Raw genomic sequence first — 22278 nt, 5'->3', positions numbered from 1 at the left:
TAATCAAACTTGAAGTGTCCAGTTTCTTTACAGTTGTAGCAAATCATCTTGCTTAGATCCCTCTTTGGTTTCCTTGAACTGCCTCCTTTGTTTCATTCCTTCAGCTTCACTATCTTCCTGAATTTCTTAGCAAACAAAACAAAGTCATCGTCAGATAAATTATCACTGGATTCATCATCCAGAAATTCAGTGATTGATTTGAGAGCAACTCCTTTCTTTTTTGTATCTCTCTTTAAATAAGTGTTTTCAAAAGAAAGTAAGTTTCTTCTCAGATTATCATAGGTCATTTCATCAATACCACTACTCTCAGCTATTATTATAGCTTTGGTTTTCCACTCTTTAGTGAGACATCTCAATATTCTCCTCACAAGCACAGATTCTGGATGTCTGATTCCCATAGCATCCAAGCCATTGATGATAATGTTGAATCTTTCAAACATTTCATCGATTGTTTCTTATTCCTTCATTGAGAACATTTCGTAGTCTCTGTTCAGCAGGTCTATTCTGGATCTTTTGACAGCACAGTTGAGTAAGTTGACAGCTTTAGCATTGAGCTCTATTTTCCTTCTATCATCTTCATTCCAATCGGCCTCAGCCTTGGGAACAACCACTCCATCAGCTCATGTGGTGGTTGGAAATTATGGACCTTCTAGGATTATCTTCCAAAGCATGTAATCCACAGACTGAAGAAAAATATTCATTCTTTCTTTCCAGTAGCTGTAGTTCTTCCCATTGAAGAATGGGGTCTATTGCTTGACGGCCCTTCTGTCAGAGTATAGGCCACCAGATTTGAGTCACCATTGACTGTCATTAGGATCTTTTCTCCAAGCTACAAAGCTTGATCTCTTTGAGACCAAGCTCTGATACCAATTGATGGTAATCAGTGGCTAAGAGAAGAGGGGGTTGAATCTTAGCCTCCCTTTTTGCTGAATATTACTTTTTGACTTTTAAAGGAACTTCAGGAGATATTTTCACTTTTTTGTCTCATAACAAGTTAAGAGACATTTTTGTTTTGTCTCGTAACAAGTTGAGAGAAAATTTTCAATTTGTCTTATGCGAACCAGAAACAGGGAAGAAGCAGAGAAGAGAGAATCACACCAAGAAGTATCCTAGTTCAGCTACTAAGTGCAATGCAGCCTACATCCAGTCTCCATCACAACAATGATGGAATTTCACTATCTTTTACGAGATTACAAACACCAATTCTTTCCCTAGGATCTACCTAATCCTATCAGGGACAAACCCAGATTCTACACCCAATCTGAATTTGACTAGGACTCAAGACCTAGCTTTCAACCACAAAGTGCTAACCCAACTTGCAAAGAATCCCAACAGGATCATGAAACACAACATACAGATGTACAAAGAAACTCTGAGACATCTATAACTTTTTTCCTAATATTGATCACTGCCTTTTTCCTCTCACTGGCTTTTTCTTACAAACCTCATCATGTTTGCCTTTTACCATGAGACTCAGATAGACAATACTAAGAAAAAGAAAACAAAATGAATATCTTTGAAGGAGAAGAACTCAAGAAGCTTGGATAGCAATGAGAACTCTGTGCTTTACACTTTCTCTCCTTAATCTCAACCCTTGGCCGTTCACCCTTATTATAGAAGGGGAAGCTTCCAAGGTTGAAACCGGTTCAACCAAGCAACTTCTTCTCCAACTAAAAACAGTTTCGGTTCGGACAAAGAGAAGAGAGAGAAAAAACCAAAAACCAACATGCATGTACCTCTCTCAACCCTTTTCATCAAACTCCTTCAATCTAAACCCTTGATCTTGTTTTTGGCTCCAAGAAAGGATTCGGACCATTGATGATCTTCTGACCCAGGGCAGCTCCTTGCTTTCCATTTTTGCTTCTTCCTACGTGTAGCTCGGCGGCTACCTTCTTTCTTTGATTAACAAAAATAGAAGTGAACTTTTGCAACTGAGATCTTCCTCTCTGACAGAGGCGGATCCTTTCTTTTCTTGGTATGGAAAATCTTGAAGCTCTTCTTCAAATCTTGCCTTCAATGGCAAAAATCTTGCCATGCCTTACTTCAGATCTTCCTTCCTCATAGCCTTTCTTCCAGAGGCTTTTCTTGTAACTTTTTTTTCTTCTGATGACTTCTATCTTCTTCTCTGTTTGATTGATATGACCGAAAGACAAGAGAGAGGAGAGAGAAATTTGGGCATGCTTTTCTTTGGTTATCTATGCATGCAATCAATTGAATTAAAATTTGTATTCCATTAACCAATGGAGTGGGTAATCGAAGAGTGCATAAAGACTTGGATCACATGCTTCTTTCTTTGATTTATGATGGGCCTGGATGAATTTGGACTTCTTAGCACTCAGCCACTTAATTTTTGCACAAGACTTATTTTAAATAACAAGTTAGGCTTGTGTTGCTTCTGGCCCAATATGAAATCTGCACATTAATAAACACATTAAACAAACAATTGGAGGCAAATAATAATTTAATAATTTTCTAATCAATGTTTAATAATGTTTGATCATTAAATATGATCTAAGTTTTTCAAACTCAACAATATTAATTCAACTAAATAAATGTTTGGGTAAAATAAATATATCCATAAAAGTATAGATGAAAAAAGTGAAATAGTGTACTCAAGATTTAAATAATTGAGAAACAGATCTAAATATTTTAGTAATTAGATAAAAATAATAAAAAAAAAAGACTAAAATGAATATATTTAGATATCTAAAATTTAAATTATATCAATCAATTTTTTAATAATGTAATTAACACATAAAAAGCATATCAACTTAAAAAAAAAAAATCATTTCAATGTTTTGGCAATATTCCTGAACAAAGGTCGAGCCTCATATAAAGTAAGGGAGACAATGGTCTCTCCATCTATTAAGTTTTTCTTATAAATTATATATAAAATTTAATTTAACCTCCTTAAATATTTTATTTTATTCTTTTTTAATTGTAAAATTATTTTTTCCCTACCTCACATTAAGGCTAATTCCGTCCCTCCTGTGATCTACAATATATTTATTATTAATACTGGAATCTTGTCAAACATTTTATAACTGTCAAATCATATTTTTATTAATTATCATGTATATAATACAAAATATTATAGCTCAATAGTTAAAGAGAGAAAATAATTTAATATAGATAATTTTAGAATTAAAAAATTTAAAATTTTTAATATATTCACCAATCATTTAAATTTTAAGCACACGCACCACTTCACTTTTTTTTATCTATACTTTATTAATAAAATCTTTTTACCCAAATTATCATTTAATTTAATTAATATAAAAAACTAAAATTTAAAATATTGTTATTAGTTTTATAAAAAAATTAAATTATTTTTTATGATTGATTCTCACAACATATTCAACAACAACAAAGAATATGAGTCATAAAAAACTAACTTATTAGGTGACCCAATGATATAGTAAAGTAAAAATAATTGACTTTTTTAATAACGAAAATGTCATTATAAACGGTTAGATGATTTAATATGTTTAACTAAATCATCTAATAATTTATAATATCTTTACACGAAGATATCATTATTAAAATAACAAAATAAAATTCAGTTATTAACAATAAATTATAACAATTAATGCTATTGAGAGGAGCTAAATTATGCCACTTTTTATATTGACATTGCTTCATCTAAATTGTCCAGATGTCTGCTAGATTACTTGGTGTTATTAAGCTAAGTTAGACATATAGAATCTACACCTACAAATACATTTTTAGATCTACATAAAGGATCTTTAATTTATTAAATTTTAAGATTAATAAAAATAATTATTTTTGAAAAATATTAGTTGAAGAGATATATTTTAAATATTTAATTTGGTTCTTTCTCAAATTAAATGAATATATTTATCATTTATTTTTTAAATAACAATACTGCATAATCAACAAATAATCGTTTTGGGTCAATATTTAATCAACAAACGTATTTTTATGCTTAGTACTTAATATTCAAAGAATACAGTGTTAGTTAAATTTTAAATTTTAAATTATAAATTATAAAATACTAAATTTTAAACTATAAATCTTAATAGTATAAAAATAAAATACTAGTTCAAAGTATTAGTTAATATTAATAAAAAAATATTAATCTCCTAATATTTCTATTTTTAAAAGGATAAATTAGTCTTTTGACATTGAGAAAATTTATTTTTAACAAATAATCTATAAAAAATAGAAAAATAGGCATAACTTTTTTTTAACAGGACAAATTTTACTAATCTTTCATGTGCATCGTCTTTTTCTATTTTAAGGGTTATTTTATCTAAAATAATTTTTTCAAATGTCAAAATGATAATTTACCCTTTTAAAAAATAAATGAGATAAAGATACAAATATAATCCACTAATATTAATTTAATTTGAAAAGGATAAAAAAATAAATACTTAAAATATGTCTCTTGAACTAATATTTTTTAAAAATGAAAGATTTCACGTAAAAAAAAAAAAGAAAATTACAAATAAAGTAAACGTCAATTTTATAGTATTTATAAATTCGTGTCTAAATTTTACCTAATTTATTTTTTATAATAAATTTTAATTTTTTTTAAATTATTTATTTTTATATTTTTTAATTTAAATATTAATTTTTAATTTTTTTTAATAAGTCGGGCGCCACTTTTCAAGTACTATATCATTTATCTAAAGTGAATCGATTCTCATCTGAAAAGTAAGGAAAGTTATGAAAAGAAGCACAAAAGTGACACATAGATTTGTTCATTTTTACTTAGTTTTTTTTTTTTTTTTGGACTTGGCCATGGCCAGAAGACTGACCCGGCCCACAACCCGTAACCCGAACCCGCCCAAGCCTGGAACCCTACCCCCAGAAACTGAATTCGCTCTTCTCTCCACCCTCACAACCCGATTCTACCATGCGAGACAAGCTTCTTCTTCGCGCTCCGCCGTTGACAACTGACCTCCGTACTGAGCCCGGAACCTTCGTGCATGGTGCTGATCCTGTAATGTTTCCTCCTTGGCAGACTGACCACCCTCATTTTGCATCGCAGTTGTTGTTGACGGTCTGTGGTTAGCCGGCGCGGAGTCCGTTCCTCGCTGGAACTCCCGGAGGCGTCGTTGGTTTCTTCCTTCAGATGGTGATCTCGCATTCGTGGTTTCTCCGCTGCCGCCCCTGTGCCGAGCGAGGTTCTGCCCAGACAGAAATCTGGCTTCGTTCCCACCACCACGCTTCCTCCTTATGCCGTCAGTGTCCCTGCTGGAGCCATTCGTCGGCCTTTGTGAAGACGTGGGTTGAAGCTGCTGATCCCTCTGTGATGCATGCTTAATCCAGGTTTCGGCTTCCACCCGCCCCTGTAATACTTCATCACTTTGACCTTCTTGAAGGTTGGTTGAAACTGAAACCTGGTTATCATGATTTTGATTGTAATGTTTGTTGTGAAGATTGGCGAATCCTGCTTCCTTTCTGATTATGTTCCTGACCTGTACAGGCGGAGATACTGCCCACTGCCTCTGAAGCTGATTTCTTGCTACCAGTTGGTGAGCTAAGATGTTACCTTCGCGTGGAGTCCAAGTAGCTCCGACATCCGGCGCCTCTTCCAGCATTAGCAGAATGTCCCTGATGATTGCGTCTGCTTCAGCTAAGGGCGTTCTTGCCTTGATCGCTTGAACTAGAGGTAAACAATCTGATTCGATTATACAATTCCTTATCTGGAGATTTTTTGTGAGAATAATAGCTTGTCTATATGCTTGTGCTTCAGCTGCTAAAACTGATACTGTCTTGAATTTTGATGTTATTCCTGTAATAATTTTTCCTTGCCAGTCCCTGATTATTGCTGCTGATGCTGCGATTCCTGTTTCCCTGTGAAAGGCCGCGTCTATGTTAACTTTCACCTTGCTGCGAGGAGGAGGCCTCCAGGTAATTCTTCTACTCTCTCCATTCCTTCCTGTTATATCTTTGTTGTCTCTGTTTAAGTCCTTTGTCGCTATTATGTGTTCTGCTGCAATCTGTTCTGAATGAATTATTGTCTGTTGTGGATTGAGTCTTGTCTGCTGGAATATGTGCTTGTTCCTTGCTTTCCAAATGCACCAACACACACATCCTAGGTTGCACAATACTTTGTCCTGTTCATTTCCTGCCTCAGTCTTGATTTTGTCAATTGTAGTCATTAACCATTTTTCAAATGATCCCACATTAAAAGCCGTAGGCACGATTTGAAGACTAGAACCAAACCACACCGCTCTAGTCCACGAGCATAATAGTAGCATATGTTCAATAGTCTCCTCTTGTTCCTAGCATATGCTGCACATCGGTGTAGGTGCACTTCTGCGCTGATGTAATTTTGCATTCACTGGCAGAATTTCATGCACCGCTTTCCATAAAAACATTTTGACCTTTTCCGGAACTGGTAATCTCCAAATCCTCTCCCATATCTCCTTCAAGTTATGGCTTGTTGAAGCTTTGCCGAGCGTTGTCTCTACCCTTGTATCTTTCTCCTCCTTTGCTACCTGGTATCCGGATCTGACTGAGTACTGTCCGTCGTTCCTATATGGCCAAACAAGATGGTCCTTCTTGTTGATCAAACTGATGGGCGTTCTAGTTATCAGTTCAAGCTCATCACCATGAAAAATATCCCTAATTTTTTCTAAGTCCCAGCCCTCGCCTTCTCTTATTAGCTCGCTGACTTTTCTATGCTGGGTTTCTCTGACTCTCCTCAACTTTTCTGTTCCTACCACCCAATTATCTTCCCAAATATCTATTCCTGCTCCGCTTCCTACACTCCACCTTCCCTTCCTTCTGAGAAAATCTCTGCCTTCCAAGATGCTCTTCCATATCCATGATGTGTTCCGTCCTCTCCCTGCTTCCCATAGGCTGCAATTAGGATAATAAATGGCCTTTAGAATCCGGGCCCATATTGCATCTTCCTCCTTTAGAAGTCTCCAAGCTTGCTTAGCCAAGAGAGCTATGTTTTGGCACTCAAAATCCTTAAACCCCAATCCTCCGTTCAATTTGTTTCTGGTCATCTTTGTCCAGCTCTTCCAGTGAATACTTCTTTCCTTGCCATAGTTAGTCCACCAGAATCTCGCAATTGCTGATTCAATTTTTCTGTGAAAAGACTTGGGAAATTTGATGATGTTCATGGCTTAGACTGGAATCACTTGTATAACAGCTTTTATCAAAACCTCCTTCCCGGCTTGATTTAAAAGTTTCTCCTTCCATCCTTGCATTTTATCTAGAATCTTCTCTTGTATCCATTCTAGCGCCTTGTTCTTGGATCTGCCCCATGTAGTTGGTAATCCTAGGTATCTTCCTGGTTCTTCCCACGATGCCATTCCGGTGATCTCTTCAATATTTACTCTCCTCTGAATCGATACATGGCTTCTGAAGATCAGACCGGATTTCTCAGTATTTATTCTCTGTCCTGATGCCTCTGTGTACTTGTTTAAGATCTGAATTAGTTGGTAAATCTCCTCTTCTTGCGCTCCTGCAAAAATGATACAATCATCCGCGAATAATAGGTGAGTTATGACCGGTGCAGTTGGGGCTAATCTAATTCTTGAAATGAGGTTATCCGTCAACACCCTTTCCATTAGTATGGTAAAGCTTTCCGCTGCTAAGATAAAGAGATAGGGCGATAGAGGATCTCCCTGTCTGAGTCCCCTTTGAGGGTGGATCTTGGCTGACAATTTTCCATTGATCTTAAATCTGTAAGTGGCACTCTTAACGCAACTCATCATCAATTTCACCCATTCTCTGCTGAAGCCGAACTTTTCCATAACCCTTTGCAAGAAATTCCATTTCAATCTGTCATAAGCCTTGTTCATGTCCAATTTGATGGCTATGTCATTGCTTCCATTATTTCCTTTTCCGTTTAATTTGTGAAAAACTTCCTGCACCACTACTATATTATCTTGTATTAGTCTGCCCTTTATAAAGGCGCTCTGAACCGAAGATATGATGACATCAAGAACTCTCCTTAACCTTCCAACCAATACCTTCGTCACAATCTTATATATGAAATTACAACAGCTTATGGATCTGAGATGGTTCAGGCTTTCCGGTTGCCTCACTTTGGGAATCAAAACCACAATTGTCTCTCCTAAGTCCTCTGGTAATCTACCTTCTTCAAAGATTTGCCTCACCACACCACACACTTCTTTACCCAGAATATCCCAATGTTTTTAGAAAAAAAGTCCGTTTAACCCGTCTGGTCCCGGGGCCTTTAAGCTTCCCATGCTAAAAGCTGCTTCCTTGATCTCCTCATCTTTTATCTTTTCCATAAGATCATCATTCATCTCTTTCGTGACCCTCGTAGGAATCTCTCTTATGCAGTCTTCCATGTTCCTATCCCCTTCCGAAGTGAACAATTTGGTGAAATGTGTTTCTACTAGCCTCATTATGTCTCCTTCTCCCTGTATCCAATGTCCATCCTCATTTTTTAATTTGTCTATCCTATTCCTCATTCTTCTTTGTATGGTTGTTGCATGAAAGAAGGCAGTATTTTTGTCTCCCCATTTTAGCCATTTCAACCTTGATCTTTTCCCCCAGAATTTTTCTTCTTGTTTCCAAAGCTCAGTTATCTGATTCTTCAATTCCTTTTCTCTTATCTGATCTCTGTCTGTCATATTGCCCTCCTGAATTTGATGTAGCTCTTCTTTCTTTTTTTCTATTTCTTTATATGCTCTTTTGAACTTTCTCCTGCTCCACTCCGTCAATTCCCTTATGCATTTGCTCCTGTTTCTATTAAACTGACTCCAACAGTTTTTGTTTCCTGCATCCTGCTCCCAACTTCTTCTAACTACCTCTTCACACTCCTCATACTCAGCCCAAAAGGCCTCAAACTTGAATTCTTTTTTTATCCGATCTCTCGGTTGTGTTTCCAAAATAAGGGCGCAATGGTCCGAACTTATGGCCGGAGCAGCTCTTAGAATAACATTCTGATGTATATTCAGCCATTTCCAATTCACTAACACCCTATCTAGCCTTTCCCTAGTGATAAGGTTGTTTCTTGGGTTGCTATACCAAGTGTACCTACTTCCTTTAAGATCAATATCCATTAAAAGATTCTCATCTACAAACCTTTTAAAAGTATTCAAATAAATTCTTGGCTGTGGATGAAGGCCTACCTTTTCGTCTTGACTTAGAATATCATTGAAGTCCCCCAAGAACGCTTGAGGTTCTTCCCTGCTCCTATTATTAACCGTTAGCTCCTGCCAAAGTCTTCTTCGCTTCTGAAAAACTGGGTTACCATACACAAAAACTCCCTGCCAATTCATACCATTATTGATATTAATACTAGCTTTAATATAGTTATCACACCACTCATAAACATTGATATTAGTATTAGATTTCCGTAACAAACATAGCCCACCGGACAAGCCCCGGGGTTCTACGCAAAATGACTTGTCAAAATTCAGCCTTCTTCTTATCCTATTCATTCTATCTTGATTGGCCCTGGTTTCCATTAAAAACACTATAAGCGGCTTTACTTTTTTACAAAGATTATGTAACTCAGAGACTGTCGAGGCAGCCGCTATTCCCCGACAGTTCCAGCTAATGATACTCATGGCTGGGGTTGGGGCATGTTTAGGCCCGCCTCCTCAGCCATTTGTATTCCGATAATCTGACCAGAACCATATTTAACTAGTTGATACTCCCCTGTAGTCTTGGTGTTGAAGCTGTTCTTTGTCTTCTTGGGTTCTCTGTCTTCTTGATCCTCCTGCTCTTCCCTGTAAGTTAGCATTGGAATCTTTTCGGTTTCTCGTTTCCTCTTCAGGTTCAGCTTGAGTTCCAACTTTTTTGCTAGTCCCGTTTTCCAAACTGTCTGTGCTTCCGTTCCTTTCTCTTCATCTTCATCACTTGCTAGCTCAATATAATAGATGTTCTCCCCTGGCTTGACTTGTTGATCCACCCCTTTTTGTTTTGCATTCTGTGCTTCCTCAGATGGACTCCGTAAAGCATTCTTCTCTTTTTCTCCCTTCATTAGTTCTTGGTTTTCTTTTTCCTCTATTCTGGTTTCACACGTTTGTTTGGTCCACTTCCTTGCTAACATAAGCCTTTTTAACTCTTGGCCAATGGTTTCTTTTTCTTTATTTTCCTGGCCCATATGCCATTCTCCTATTTTATAGCTGTTCACTTCTTCCCCTTCAGTTGTAAATTTATTCAGTCCAGTTCCTTCACCTTTCCTTGCTTGTTGGTATAAAGCCCCTGTTTTGGGACCAATCTCCCTTGTATGTTCATTTGCATATGTTTCCTTAGCCTCATTCCTCCTTTCTTCCTTCTGGGCCTTTTGGATGTTGGCCCATTCATTCTTCCTCTCCCTTATTTCTTTAATTAGGTTGCTTATTTTATAGGCTGTACCTAGGTCTTGTTGCGTATCCCCCTTTTCCTGAAAATCAGGGATTCTAGGATCTTCTTCTACCTGCTCTTCTGCGTCTACCATTTCTTCTTCTCTCCTCATTTGGTTTTCCCATACACTTTCCTCCCGGATTTTCTGCTGTGAGACTCTCTGTGCCATAAACCTACTCTCCTCAGAGCTTCGTTCTTCGCTACTCTCTCTCTCGGGGGTCCTTTGTTCACGCGCCTGCTCTTCCCCATTCTGCCTCCATCCTCCTTGTTCTGAGGTGCCTCCTCCCATGATTGGACTTGTTCGACCCTGGCTTACTCCCAGTCCCGGTGCATATTTCTTCTTGGTTGGATCCCAGCATGCCATGGCTGTCGGATTCTTGCATGTTTTCTTCTCATGCCCTAGTATGCCGCAGTTGAAGCAATAGCTGTCCGGCAGTCTCTCATACTTGAAGAAAACCCACAAAGGTGGCAAATTCTCTCTATCTAACCAGAATCCTGTAGGTAAAGCCTTAGTAATGTTAATACTCACCCTGATTCTCAGATAAGTTCTCCTCAGGACTCCATCTGTTTTTGGTTCTTCCGCTTCCACCAAAACTCCTAACATGTCTCCGATGAGAATACATGTTTCTTTCTCCATGAAGTCATGTGGAATGCCATGCACTTGAATCCAGAATTCCATATAATTGTGGTCAACTTCGAAAACAAACTCGCCCTCCCTCCATAGTCGAAGATTTACCATATTTTCTTTGACACTCCATGGTCCATTCTGCATAATTTGCAGCCCTTTCTTCCTGTCTTTGAAGCTGAATAACATCTTCTTCCATCCAATGTCTGTAACTGCCACTCCTTGAGGGTTTTCCCACATTCCCAGCAAGGCATTTTTGTATGTTTTGAACTTTATCTTCTTGTCACTTATAACCTTGCCCACTACATTTAAGCAGTCTTTTTTATATCCCAACTCTCCAGGCTTATTAAGCTTTATGACTTTTCCTTCAATGTTGTTCATAATGAGAGAAAATTGAAGGTTTAAATGTTGTGTGTTTCAGGCTTAGGTGATTATGATGGTTCAAGAGGGGTACGTGTTATGTGGAAAAGAAGATCTGGTGGTTGATTCAAAGCTAAAATAAAACTCCCTTTTTTGGAGAAGAATCCGAAGTTCTCAGAAGTCTCTCCTGTTGAGAGAAAGAGAACTCTCCGAACAGAGCCCAAACGGAATTAACTGCTATTAAACCAGTTAACAAGGAGATTTCTAAATCTGAAATTTGATGGAAATGATAAGTACTTAGTTGTCTTAACAAACCATAGAGAAAGATGTTAACAATAAAAAGATGCCAAAAATATAATGTACCAACAAAAAATTGACATTTATAAGGCAGCCATTTCACACAAAAAGGTCCAATACATAGAATTGTTAGAAAAACATTCTTTTCTTTTACATTTCAAATCTTTTGCATAAAATAGTGGACATGCAATAATGTTTCCATCAACAGAAATAACTCAAATAAGCCAATACTAAAATTTAGCAATAAATATATCAATATATGGCCATATATCGGTGTGTAAGATTTACATTTATACTTTTTATTTTTAATATTTTTAATTTTCAAAATTTTGTAAAAGGAAAATAAAAATAAAAGGTAAAAATAGGAAATTAAACAATATTTTATTTTTTTTCCATAAAATTCTAAAACTAAAAATTATTTAAAATTAAACCAGAAAATTACAACCAAAGATATACTAAACATTCTATATTTAATTTTACATAAAATCAAGTTAAAGTACTATCACATCAACATAAAGCGTACGTCACTGGCTGGTGGCTGCAATATAGAAAACCAATTTATGAGTAGCAACTAGCCTAAAGCCCTAAACTCAATCTATAATTGTATATCCCCAAAACCAAAATTTTATTAACAATAATTAAGATATTCGGTTTGTGGTTCTTTTTCATATTATAAACTAATAATTTTGTCGAACCATGTAACTCCAAACTTCTTGTGTGTTTTCATTCTGTTTATGTATTTATAACTAGATGAAAATTTTTACAAAATGGAAAATATCCTATTTTTATAAGCGTTTATCGTCTGTTAATAATTTTTCTTAAGAGACCTACTATAGTTAATAATAAGTAAAAAGAAAAATTAAATAATAGCTTATTCTGTTAATAAAGAGACCTACTAAAAAGACCTACTCTATTAATAATAATTTATTTTATTTAATATTTATTAATTGTTGATAAAATTAATAAAATTAAATAAAATAAATTTAAACTGTTTTTTTTTTGTCTTTTTAATATTACTGATAATTAAAAAAATGTGTCTACTCAACTTACAGGTTTCAACTTTTTTGGGCAGTAATAATGCTTATTTCTTTTAAGCTGTATAAATTAAATCTATCAACAATCCAGCATGATTACATTATTACATATATTCTATAGCCAATTTTCCTTTTCTCGGAAAAAGAGTTCTATAGTTAAAAAAAGGTGGGCACAAGAAATCAATACAATCATTTAATATGAAATTATGATGTTATGATATATCAATCATTGATTTATTAAGATTTAATTACTCTTTTTGATCCTTATAATTTGACCAATTTATTCTTAATAATTAAATTCTTATATAGTTCAAAAATTTATTATTACACCTTTTTTATTAGATAAAAAAAATTTAACTAATTCCACATATATAATAGTTAATCTTTTAAAAAAAATATACTAATCTTATAGTATTTTCTTTTAGAATATTTTATTATATTTATATATATGCTACAATCTACATTAAACAGAGAAACTATTAGTAAATATATTTAACTAAAATTTTTTAACTAATACAAAGATTCAATTAAAAAAATTTTAAACGTTAAAAATCTAATTGAAGATTTGGTGAATTTATAAATAGAGTAATTAAATCCATTAATTAATTTATCTAACAGCTTGTTTAGTCTGCATTAAAAATTTTAGTAGCTAGCAATTGGTGTACACAACATGCACATGAACATGAACATGAACATGCAGAGGAAACAAATGAAGTACTTCTCCCAACTCAAATCCATGACTTGCTAACTCTTAGTGTTGGATTTGATGGCTACTTTATCATCACATTCAAGTACTTATTGATAGATTACCCTTCCTTTTCTCATCATCACACTCTCAAACCCCATTAATTCTCATTTCTTATATATTAACACCTTCTTTCCTCTTTCTCTCTTCACAACTCTCATTTCTTATATCTGAACTCATCAACCTCCATGGCTGCAGGTTCCACTGCTGGTTCTCACTCCCGGAAAGGGCTCGGATTCATGCGCTATGATGACTCAGATGAGGTAGAGTCATCTTATAATTCTTATAGAGTTCAACTTCTATACACTATACACTGTAAAATACTTTTATACTGATTAATATATTTAAGCAAGGGCTGTCATATAAATAAAAAAAAATATCATAGATTCTTGGTGTGTATCCGAGAATTTGAATTTAGAGTGAGATTGCATAGAAATTCAACTCTTTGTTATGAAATTATTTTTAAACTTTCGGGACAAATAGTATCATGACATGCTATCAGAATTTTTATGATAAAAAAGTCTAAAGTTTGATCCATGTTGATCTGTGCTGATCCGAAAAAAGAAAAATTTCAAACATAAGACAAATAAAAAGAGAAAGAAGGTTAAAATTCAGACAAACCATTTATGTGCGTACTTCTATCAGTTTAAATGTTTTAAAAAAATGAATTTTTGGTATGATTTCGTGACGTACTAGTTATCAAATAGAATTAATTTTCAAGATTTTAGTCTAATATTGAATGAATATGAATGATTTAGAATTCACTATAAGTCTATAACCATCTCTTGAACCAAAGTTTGATTAAAAAAAAAATCAAAAGGTTAAGCAGCTTGATTATGAATAGTATTTATATTTAGCATTCAAAATGAGGCCAAGGCTTTTGTGTCTTTGTAGGAAAATACAGACTACAATCAGCAACAGTGGCAGCACAATGTTGAAGCTTTCTCTTTAGCTGGAAGTGGTAAGCAATAAGCATGTTTTTCTATTGATTTTACTCTTTTCCCTTCTGGGATGCTTTCTGATCTTCAATTTTTTGCAAACTTTTCTGAGTTATTTTATTGTTCTGCAGTTGCTAGTAAGGATTCTGAAGTAGAAATTGGTTTCTTAAGAAATACAGAGAAACACATAGAAAGAAAAGAAAAGAAAGGACTAATAAGCAATGATCAAGAAGATGAAGATTACATGTAAGTATTCTCTCAAATTCTCCATCAATGAATTGAATCACTCATAAACATATATGAGAATGCTTTTTCCTTCTTTAGATTCCAAACATAATAGCAAAAGAAACTAAAGAGCCATCTAATTGGTTTCAGCTTTTAGGATTTCGCGCTTTTTACTTCATAAAATCATATGACAATAGATAACAGGAATAACTAGAATAAGAACAAGAAATGAAAATAGAAATCAATTAAGACTTAAACATCTCATCACAATTGAAACTTGCCATTTTGGTACCCTGCAGTTTGGCTGAAGCAAGGCAACCATTGTGGCGAAAAGTGCCGGTACCTTCAAGCCTAATCAATCCATACCGGATAGTCATTGTCATGCGCCTCGTCGTGCTGGCATTCTTTTTTCGCTTCCGGATCCTAAATCCAGTCCATGATGCATTTCCACTCTGGTTGGTCTCAGTAATTTGTGAAATATGGCTAGCATTGTCCTGGCTAGTTGATCAGCTACCAAAATGGTTCCCCATCACACGCAAAACCAGCCTCGAGCGCTTGTCCTTGCGCTTCGAGCAAGAAGGCAGGCAAAACAAACTATCCCCTGTTGATGTTTTTGTGACAACTGCAGACCCTTTTAAAGAACCACCAATCATAACAGCAAACACTGTCTTATCAGTACTTTCTGTTGATTATCCAGTAGAAAAGGTTAACTGCTATGTCTCGGATTACAGTGCTTCAATGCTTCTCTATGATACTTTGTATGAAACTTCAGAGTTTGCAAGAATTTGGATCCCTTTTGTGAATAAGTACAGCATTGAGCCAAGAGCACCTGAATTCTATTTCTCTCAGAAGGTTGATTACTTGAAAGACAAGGTTCATCCTACATTTGTAAGGGACCGCAGGGCGATGAAGGTGAAAGAACAATATAGAAAGCCATGAATGTTTCTTTTTGTTCTAATTTGGTTTAGAACTCATGTTGGACTAATGGATTCTTTGATTGCAGAGAGAGTATGAAGAGTTTAAGGTGAGAATCAATGTGTTGATTTCAAAGGCTCAGAAGAAACCAGAAGAGGGTTGGGTGATGAAAGATGGAACACCTTGGCCTGGGAACAACACTGAAGATCATCCAGGGATGATTCAGGTTTGGAAGAAAATCTCATTCTCTTTGTTGTTTCTTGTTTGATATTTATTCATTTCCACTTTTCTTCATTGGTGATTGTAAAAATCTATCAATATTTAAGTGTGTTTGGTTCTGTTTTTTGTAAAATTAATTCTACATAGAACTAAACTTTAGAATTGGTTTTGAAGTAAAGTGGTTTGTGTTTGATGATTCCTCTAAAAGTGTTCCTCATAGAAAGTAAAAATGTTTCAATTCTCCTGCAATAAGTAGTCTTAAATTATAAACTTTATTCAAAACTCAATAATTTCAACGAATCAAGAACTAGAAGTTACATGGACTTGCCTTTGCAGGTGTGTTTGGGAAGTGCTGGTACACTGGACATGGATGGCAAACAACTGCCACGGCTTGTGTATGTTTCGAGGGAGAAGCGCCCCGGCTATCGACACCACGAGAAAGCTGGTGCTATGAATGCTTTGGTAATTAAGTAGCTACAACTTTATGAATAGAGTGCGAGTAAACCACCAATTTTTGGCTTAATTGGCAGCATTTTAATCTTTTAAGGACTAAATTTATAGTTTACTCTATACTTTGCAATTCAGAATTCCTGTTTATACTATCATATTGAAACTTGTTTGTAACTCTTGCATTGTTGTGTTTCCTCTAAAGGTTCGAGTTTCTGCTGTTCTTAGCAATGCTCCTTTTGTGTTGAACTTGGATTGTGACCAGTATATCAATAATAGCAAGACTATAAGGGAGGCTATGTGCTTCTTAATGGATCCTCAGCTTGGAAAGAGGATTTGTTTTGTCCAATTTCCAAGAAGGTTCGATGGCATCGATAACAATGATTGATATGCTAATCGCAATACCGTGTTCTATGATGTAAGGAAATTCTTCTAAAGTCCTCCCTCTTTCAGTTTCAAAGTAACAACCAAAAAACAAAAAGAACACATTAATATATCTTTGCAGGGTAAACTAAGGGTGTTATTAGGGGAAAAAAACTAATGGATTTTATCTTGATATTAGAAATAGTTATTAAAAAATTTCACTCTTTTTTATGCTTGACAGATATAATAGAGTACTATAACAGATTATAACAAATTGCAACTACAATAACATTTTTCCTTGAATATTGTATTGATCATAGATCGTGATGAAAGGACTTGATGGGATTCAAGGCCCAGTGTATGTTGGCACTGGTTGTGTTTTCAATAGGCAGGCAATATATGGCAATATACCGCCATCTGATAAAAAGCCTAAGACAAGCCAGTCTTCATGCTGCTGCTGCTGCTGTTCTGGTGATGATTCTGGGTCCACATTTGATCTTGAAGAGATTGATGAAGGACTTGAAGGGTTTGAAGAGAAAGAGGAAACATCCTTCATTTCAATGAAAAACTTTGAGAAGCAATATGGAATGTCACCAGTTTTGATTGCTTCTGTTTTGATGGAAGATGGTGGACTTCCAAAAGTGACCAATACACAGTTGCTGATTAAGGAAGCAATTCATGTTATTAGCTGTGGTTATGAAGAGAAAACTGAATGGGGCAAAGAGGTAATAATATAAGTTAATTAGAAAGAACTACTTAGTATTTATTTCTTGCGTTGAGCAGATGAAAATACTTAAAATAGAAATTCTCCCTATGATTGATAAGAAATGAAGTAATCTTTTCACTTTTTCATTTATTGCATTGCAGATTGGGTGGCTTTATGGCTCAGTGACAGAAGATATCTTAACAGGATTTAACATGCATTGTAGAGGGTGGAAATCAGTGTACTGCATGCCAAAGAGAGACGCTTTTAAAGGATCTGCTCCTATAAATCTATCTGATAGATTACACCAAGTTCTGAAATGGGCTCTTGGTTCAACTGAGATTTTCTTTAGTGGCTATTGCCCATTGTGGTATGGTTATACTGGTAAACTAAAATTGCTACAGAGGTTGGCTTACACTAATACTATTGTTTATCCTTTCACTTCCATCCCTCTCTTGGTGTACTGCACGATTCCGGCCGTCTGTCTTCTGACTGGAAAATTCATCGTCCCCGCGGTTAGTTCATTGTTATTAGCTTACTACATTTAAATAACTTGCATAGTGTTCTTTGTTATATATATTAGAATGTGGCAACTCTTTTAGGCTCTAATTCTCTATTACTTTCAAATGATGTAAAATAGAGAAACCAATGCTAGGTGAATGTTGATAAATGATAACTAATAGTGCAAAAGAGTTTTATTAATTACATACAAACCAATTAAATTCAGCTATATTGCTATAAGAATCCTGTCTTCTAACCTAAGCTTTGTTTAATGCAGTTAACAAATGTTGCTAGCATTTGGCTAATGGCTCTGTTCACCTCCATGATCTTAACGTGCGTGCTAGAGCTCCGGTGGAGTGGGGTAAACATTCAGGACTGGTGGCGCAACGAGCAATTCTGGGTGATCGGCAGCGTCTCCTCGCACCTCTTTGCCGTGTTCCAAGGTCTCCTCAAAGTTGGTGGAGTACACTCTAACTTCACAATCAGAGCAAAATCCACAGATAACAACAGTGTATCCAATCAACTCTATCTCTTCAAATGGACAACTCTTATGATACCACCAAGAAGTCTTGTTATCTTGAACATGGTTGGGATTGTGGCCGGAATATCTGATGCCATTAACAATGGATATAACTCATGGGGACCTTTGTTTGGGAAGCTTTTCTTTTCTTTTTGGGTCATTATTCATCTATATCCTTTCCTTAAAGGTCTAATGGGAAGGCAGAACAGAACACCTACCATTGTTGTCCTCTGGTCAATACTTTTAGCATTGGTTTTCTCAATGATTTGGGTGAGAATTGATGTGTTCTTGCCCAAGAAAACAGGTCCAGTTCTAGTACAATGTGGGTTAGAATGCTAAGGTAATGGTGGAGATAAAATCAGGGATATGTTCTATTTCTTCCCATTTCCTTGTTCTTTTTTTGCTGGAGAATACTGCTTTCGGGCGTCTTTGTGAGTCTGGTTTTGAAGGAAACGGAAGGGAATGGAAAGGCTTGAGAGTTTCACTTTACTGAACAATTCATTCACTTCCCATCCTTTCTCTTCAAAATCTCAACTCATAAACACATTTACACACCCTTCTTAAGAGAACACCTATAGTTATGTGGTCTCAAAAGATAAAAAGAATATTAGTTCTGTACTTGTGGTATCTGTGCAATATATTATGCTGTATATGATTATCACTTATCTTCTATTATTATTTTATCTTTTTAATTTTATTTTGTTACCATCTATTTAATTTTACACATTGATTACATACTTGAACCTTAATACCTTAATGATATCTTGAGTTAAAAAACTTCACAATTATTGATAAGATTTCTTGTTATCACTGAAAATAACCACAGAAAATATCTTCAATATGACATCTATTTCAACAATATCAAGCTATCTTTCTATGCAACTTGATCCAATAAGCAAGATCATGCTGACGAGAAGATATCATAGATTGAAAATAGAAAGAAGATTTGCTATCACTTATCAGCTACACTTGTATTAATGGATGCATAATAGTTCTAAGGAACCATTGGCTCAAGAAATGTTGTGCCCCATGAGTCAATTATAAGTTTGTAATTAATTAAAATGTGTCATTTCCACGTAAATTTTTTTCTCTCATCTGGTTTTCTACACCACCACTTTGTCTTGAATAATGTTAGGATATGTGAGGTGTAATGACAAAATAACTAAGTGTTACCATGGAGATTGGAGGAGAGAGAAACTTATATCTGATTTCTAATTCAGTAATAATTAGATTCTTTTTATAATAAAGTATTTAGCATTAAATAATTCCCATGAAAGGATGAAAAATAACTGAAGACACAATGTAGATATAAGATATATGATTGTATTAATTATTTACCCAAACTGCAAATTGAAGAAGTAAACATCACACACTGAATCATTTCATAAGAATAAAAAAATTGAATTCCTAGACAATTCACACCCCAAAAACCACACAAACCAGTGCATGCATTTCTCTTAGTAGCAGCACCTCTGTTCAAAGCTTTCTCTAACCTTGTCTCAAATGGAGTTGAGTGCCAATTCACTTTCTTATCCTGCACACAGCCAGTGAAATCCAACATCAGAATTCAAGCTCACAAAGTTCCTACTTTGTTGCGAAAAATTCACATTTCAATTCATCGTTACCTCTCTATACTTGCTTGTTGTGTTGGGAATCCCTTTGAAGGATGATGCTGTGCTGGCTTCTTCGGCAAAATTCCAGTAGGTCCCAACAGTGCCTATGATAGGCATCTCATCAGGACTCCTACTAGGTGACTTCCTTGGTGACGAAGTAGCTGAAAATTGCTTGATTTCTTCCAACGTCAATGCACCTAAAATAGGCCTATCATCATGGCTAATTACAGAATTTGAACCTTGTGAGACTGTGCTTCTTTCAGGAGTTGTAACTGAATTCAAGGACACTGAGCTACCCTTGTTCATAGGTGTGCTCGTTTCTGACGAAGTAGCCAACCAATTTGAGAGGCTAGCATCAACTGAAATTTCCTGGCTCAGCTTCTTTGGTGAGTCAGTTTTCGGATTCAACTGGAAAGAAACTTCCTTAACACTTTCATCAACTGAAATTTCCTGGCTCAGCTTCTTTGGTGAGTCAGTTTTCGAATTCAAGTGGAAAGAAACTTCCTTAACACTTTGTTCCGCAGCTGCAATAGCAATCCTTGGAGATTCATGATTGGGAGAAACATAATTCTCTTTCTGAGGCTTCAATGGTGATGATACTGTTCTCTTGGCCTTGACTGATTTCCACTGAGTGAGATTCTCGACAGGGTTTAACACAGGATGAACATAAGCACTTCTATCTCTAGCATTGGGATTAACCCCAAATGGCTTCAAATCACTTTCACAATTTTGGATTGTACTCTCCATAACCCCTTCAGTAACCACATGATCAACATCGATTTTCACCCTATCTTCTTCAAACTCTTCAACCATTTCATCACATTCTTCATCTTCATCACTGAGATCACTAACTCCATAATCCAATTCTTCTTCCTCTTCATCATCACTTTCCCTACAATTCTGGTACCTGTGATTTGGAGGGAAAGACCCTTTTGAGGTAACTGAACAGTCTCCAGAGGAAGAGAGCTTCGATTGGCTTGGTTTCTCCAATGCTTCCTCCTTTCCAGCATGCTCTTCTTCACCACTCTTGAAATCACTAACTTCATCAGGAGAAACAGGATCATAGGTTCTAATATTGGAATCAAAAGTTACTTTCTTTCTTGAACTAACACTTAGTTGCTCCTCATTTTTACCTCTACATGAACAGAAAGATTCATTCAGATAAGTAATAAAAAAGCAAATGATAGAAAACAATGAACTTGAAAAAGCTTTGAATGGAGACTATTGCTTACTGAAGTTCTGATTCAGTGTTAAGAGAGGTTTCGGAATGATCCTGAACCAGAGAGACTCTAGGTTGCTCAGGCTTGCTTGTAGCATTTCGCTGCAACGAGATCGGAAACTCAATTAAGTCACACGAAGAAAAGAAAAGAAAATTACTTAACAATGTTTCTGCCAGGAAAAAATAAAGATCAAGTTTTTACAGAGAAAGAAAATTTAGAAAAGGGAAAGAAAAGAAGAAACACTGTTGCCGATTTTGGGGGTTTTTTTTCCGGATCCAATTTTGAATTTATGAACCAAATGGGTATAATCAATTATGGGGAAGAAGGATGCAGGGCTTAAGCTCTGTTTTGCTGAAAAATCAAATTTTCTATCTGAAAATAGAAAGAAAAGGAAACAAAAGAAACTGCATCGTTTTTTGTAACGTGATTCAATTATTCAAAAGGGTATCCTCAACAATGGAGAACAAAATATGATTACACTTTAGCTATTTTCGGCTGCTATATTAAAATAAAATATTTTATATTCAAAAAAGAAAGAAAAGAAACTGTCTTAGCAAGCAAAACAATAATGGAATTCAAAGTGTCATTTCGTCAAACACGTAGAAAACGAAAAGCTGAATGAGTTTAGGGCTAGGCTTACTTGAACACTGTGCGTGTGTTTTCTGCGTTTGGATTTGGAGGAACCAAAACAAGCAAGGAAGCAACCCATTAATTAATTAAGGGCGTGTTTGGCAGCACCAAGAATGGCTTAACTTGAGAGGAATAAGAAGGTTGTTTTGAAAAAGGGGTTCTTCATGGTGAAATATACGAAGCCAGAGAGAAAGAGAACGAAGAAGAAGAAGAAGAAGAAGAAGAGCGTTTAAGGTTTGGTGTGTAGGGACAAAAACGGTCAACAAGCATCAAAGTTTCTTTTTTTCTTTTTTATTGTTTGTTTCTTTGAAATTGTTTATGAGACCTACGCGCTAGCCAACTGCGCCACCACCCCGTTTTGTGATATAATTTTCACCATTCTTTACTTACCTTTTACTCAAAGAAAACTATTAGGCATATATTTGAGTAGTCTCGTCCGGGACCTCATCTTCAATTATACTTGTATAAGTTATAAAAGAGAGCATGCTCAATGGACTTGATGATATAAGTGCCCTTTTTAGCAATTCATATATGAAAGTTATGGTGGCAATATTATGTATTTTCACACCCTCATTATGGCTACTTTACATTCTATCTTTTTTTATAAATTGG

At 35.4% G+C, this 22278-nt stretch overlaps 3 protein-coding genes and 2 pseudogenes across 4 annotated transcripts; 3 read left to right on the top strand and 2 right to left on the bottom strand.

Moving 5' to 3' along the window:
• Positions 1-7106: 7106 nt before the first annotated feature.
• Positions 7107-9530, bottom strand: LOC107620148 (uncharacterized). Its single transcript, XM_016322359.1, has 2 exons — positions 8167-9530; positions 7107-7944 (listed from the first exon to the last, which is right to left on the bottom strand). The coding sequence occupies exons 1-2, from the start codon at positions 9528-9530 to the stop codon at positions 7107-7109; spliced, it is 2202 nt and encodes a 733-aa protein (XP_016177845.1).
• Positions 9531-13560: 4030 nt separating this feature from the next.
• LOC148579190 (cellulose synthase A catalytic subunit 4 [UDP-forming]-like) lies at positions 13561-16888 on the top strand. Its single transcript, XM_088489150.1, has 8 exons — positions 13561-13635; positions 14267-14333; positions 14442-14556; positions 14835-15447; positions 15539-15676; positions 16006-16131; positions 16322-16534; positions 16800-16888. The coding sequence occupies exons 1-7, from the start codon at positions 13561-13563 to the stop codon at positions 16502-16504; spliced, it is 1317 nt and encodes a 438-aa protein (XP_088345276.1). The 3' UTR covers positions 16505-16534; positions 16800-16888.
• Positions 16806-17730, top strand: LOC107620147 (cellulose synthase A catalytic subunit 4 [UDP-forming] pseudogene; annotated as a pseudogene).
• Positions 17487-18542, top strand: LOC148579189 (cellulose synthase A catalytic subunit 7 [UDP-forming] pseudogene; annotated as a pseudogene). Its single transcript, XR_015905406.1, has 2 exons — positions 17487-17697; positions 17961-18542. The product of XR_015905406.1 is annotated as a cellulose synthase A catalytic subunit 7 [UDP-forming] pseudogene (transcript).
• Positions 18543-19506: 964 nt separating this feature from the next.
• Positions 19507-21994, bottom strand: LOC107624165 (uncharacterized). Its single transcript, XM_088506174.1, has 4 exons — positions 21677-21994; positions 21049-21137; positions 19829-20951; positions 19507-19737 (listed from the first exon to the last, which is right to left on the bottom strand). Exons 1-4 carry the CDS (start codon positions 21743-21745, stop codon positions 19534-19536), a joined length of 1485 nt encoding a protein of 494 aa, XP_088362300.1. The 5' UTR covers positions 21746-21994; the 3' UTR covers positions 19507-19533.
• Positions 21995-22278: the final 284 nt, after the last annotated feature.

The sequence above is a fragment of the Arachis ipaensis genome, chromosome B10 (assembly GCF_059453495.1).
Source record: "Arachis ipaensis isolate K30076 ecotype BB chromosome B10, ASM5945349v1, whole genome shotgun sequence".
Classification (NCBI taxonomy): domain Eukaryota; kingdom Viridiplantae; phylum Streptophyta; class Magnoliopsida; order Fabales; family Fabaceae; genus Arachis; species Arachis ipaensis.
This window is presented reverse-complemented; position numbering and strand designations above follow the sequence as displayed.

Excerpts from the sequence above, each read along its gene's own strand:
- LOC107620148 (XM_016322359.1), bottom strand. The coding sequence starts at position 9,530 with ATGAGTATCATTAGCTGGAACTGTCGGGGAATAGCGGCTGCCTCGACA. Across the intron at positions 7,945-8,166 it reads AAGGCCCCGGGACCAGACGG|GTTAAGGAGAGTTCTTGATG; the intron begins GTTAAACGGACT and ends ATTGGTTGGAAG.
- LOC148579190 (XM_088489150.1), top strand. The coding sequence starts at position 13,561 with ATGGCTGCAGGTTCCACTGCTGGTTCTCACTCCCGGAAAGGGCTCGGA. Across the intron at positions 13,636-14,266 it reads GCTATGATGACTCAGATGAG|GAAAATACAGACTACAATCA; the intron begins GTAGAGTCATCT and ends GTGTCTTTGTAG. Across the intron at positions 15,448-15,538 it reads GGGACCGCAGGGCGATGAAG|AGAGAGTATGAAGAGTTTAA; the intron begins GTGAAAGAACAA and ends CTTTGATTGCAG.
- LOC107624165 (XM_088506174.1), bottom strand. The coding sequence starts at position 21,745 with ATGGGTTGCTTCCTTGCTTGTTTTGGTTCCTCCAAATCCAAACGCAGA. Across the intron at positions 20,952-21,048 it reads AACACTGAATCAGAACTTCA|AGGTAAAAATGAGGAGCAAC; the intron begins GTAAGCAATAGT and ends CTGTTCATGTAG. Across the intron at positions 19,738-19,828 it reads CAACAAGCAAGTATAGAGAG|GATAAGAAAGTGAATTGGCA; the intron begins GTAACGATGAAT and ends GGCTGTGTGCAG.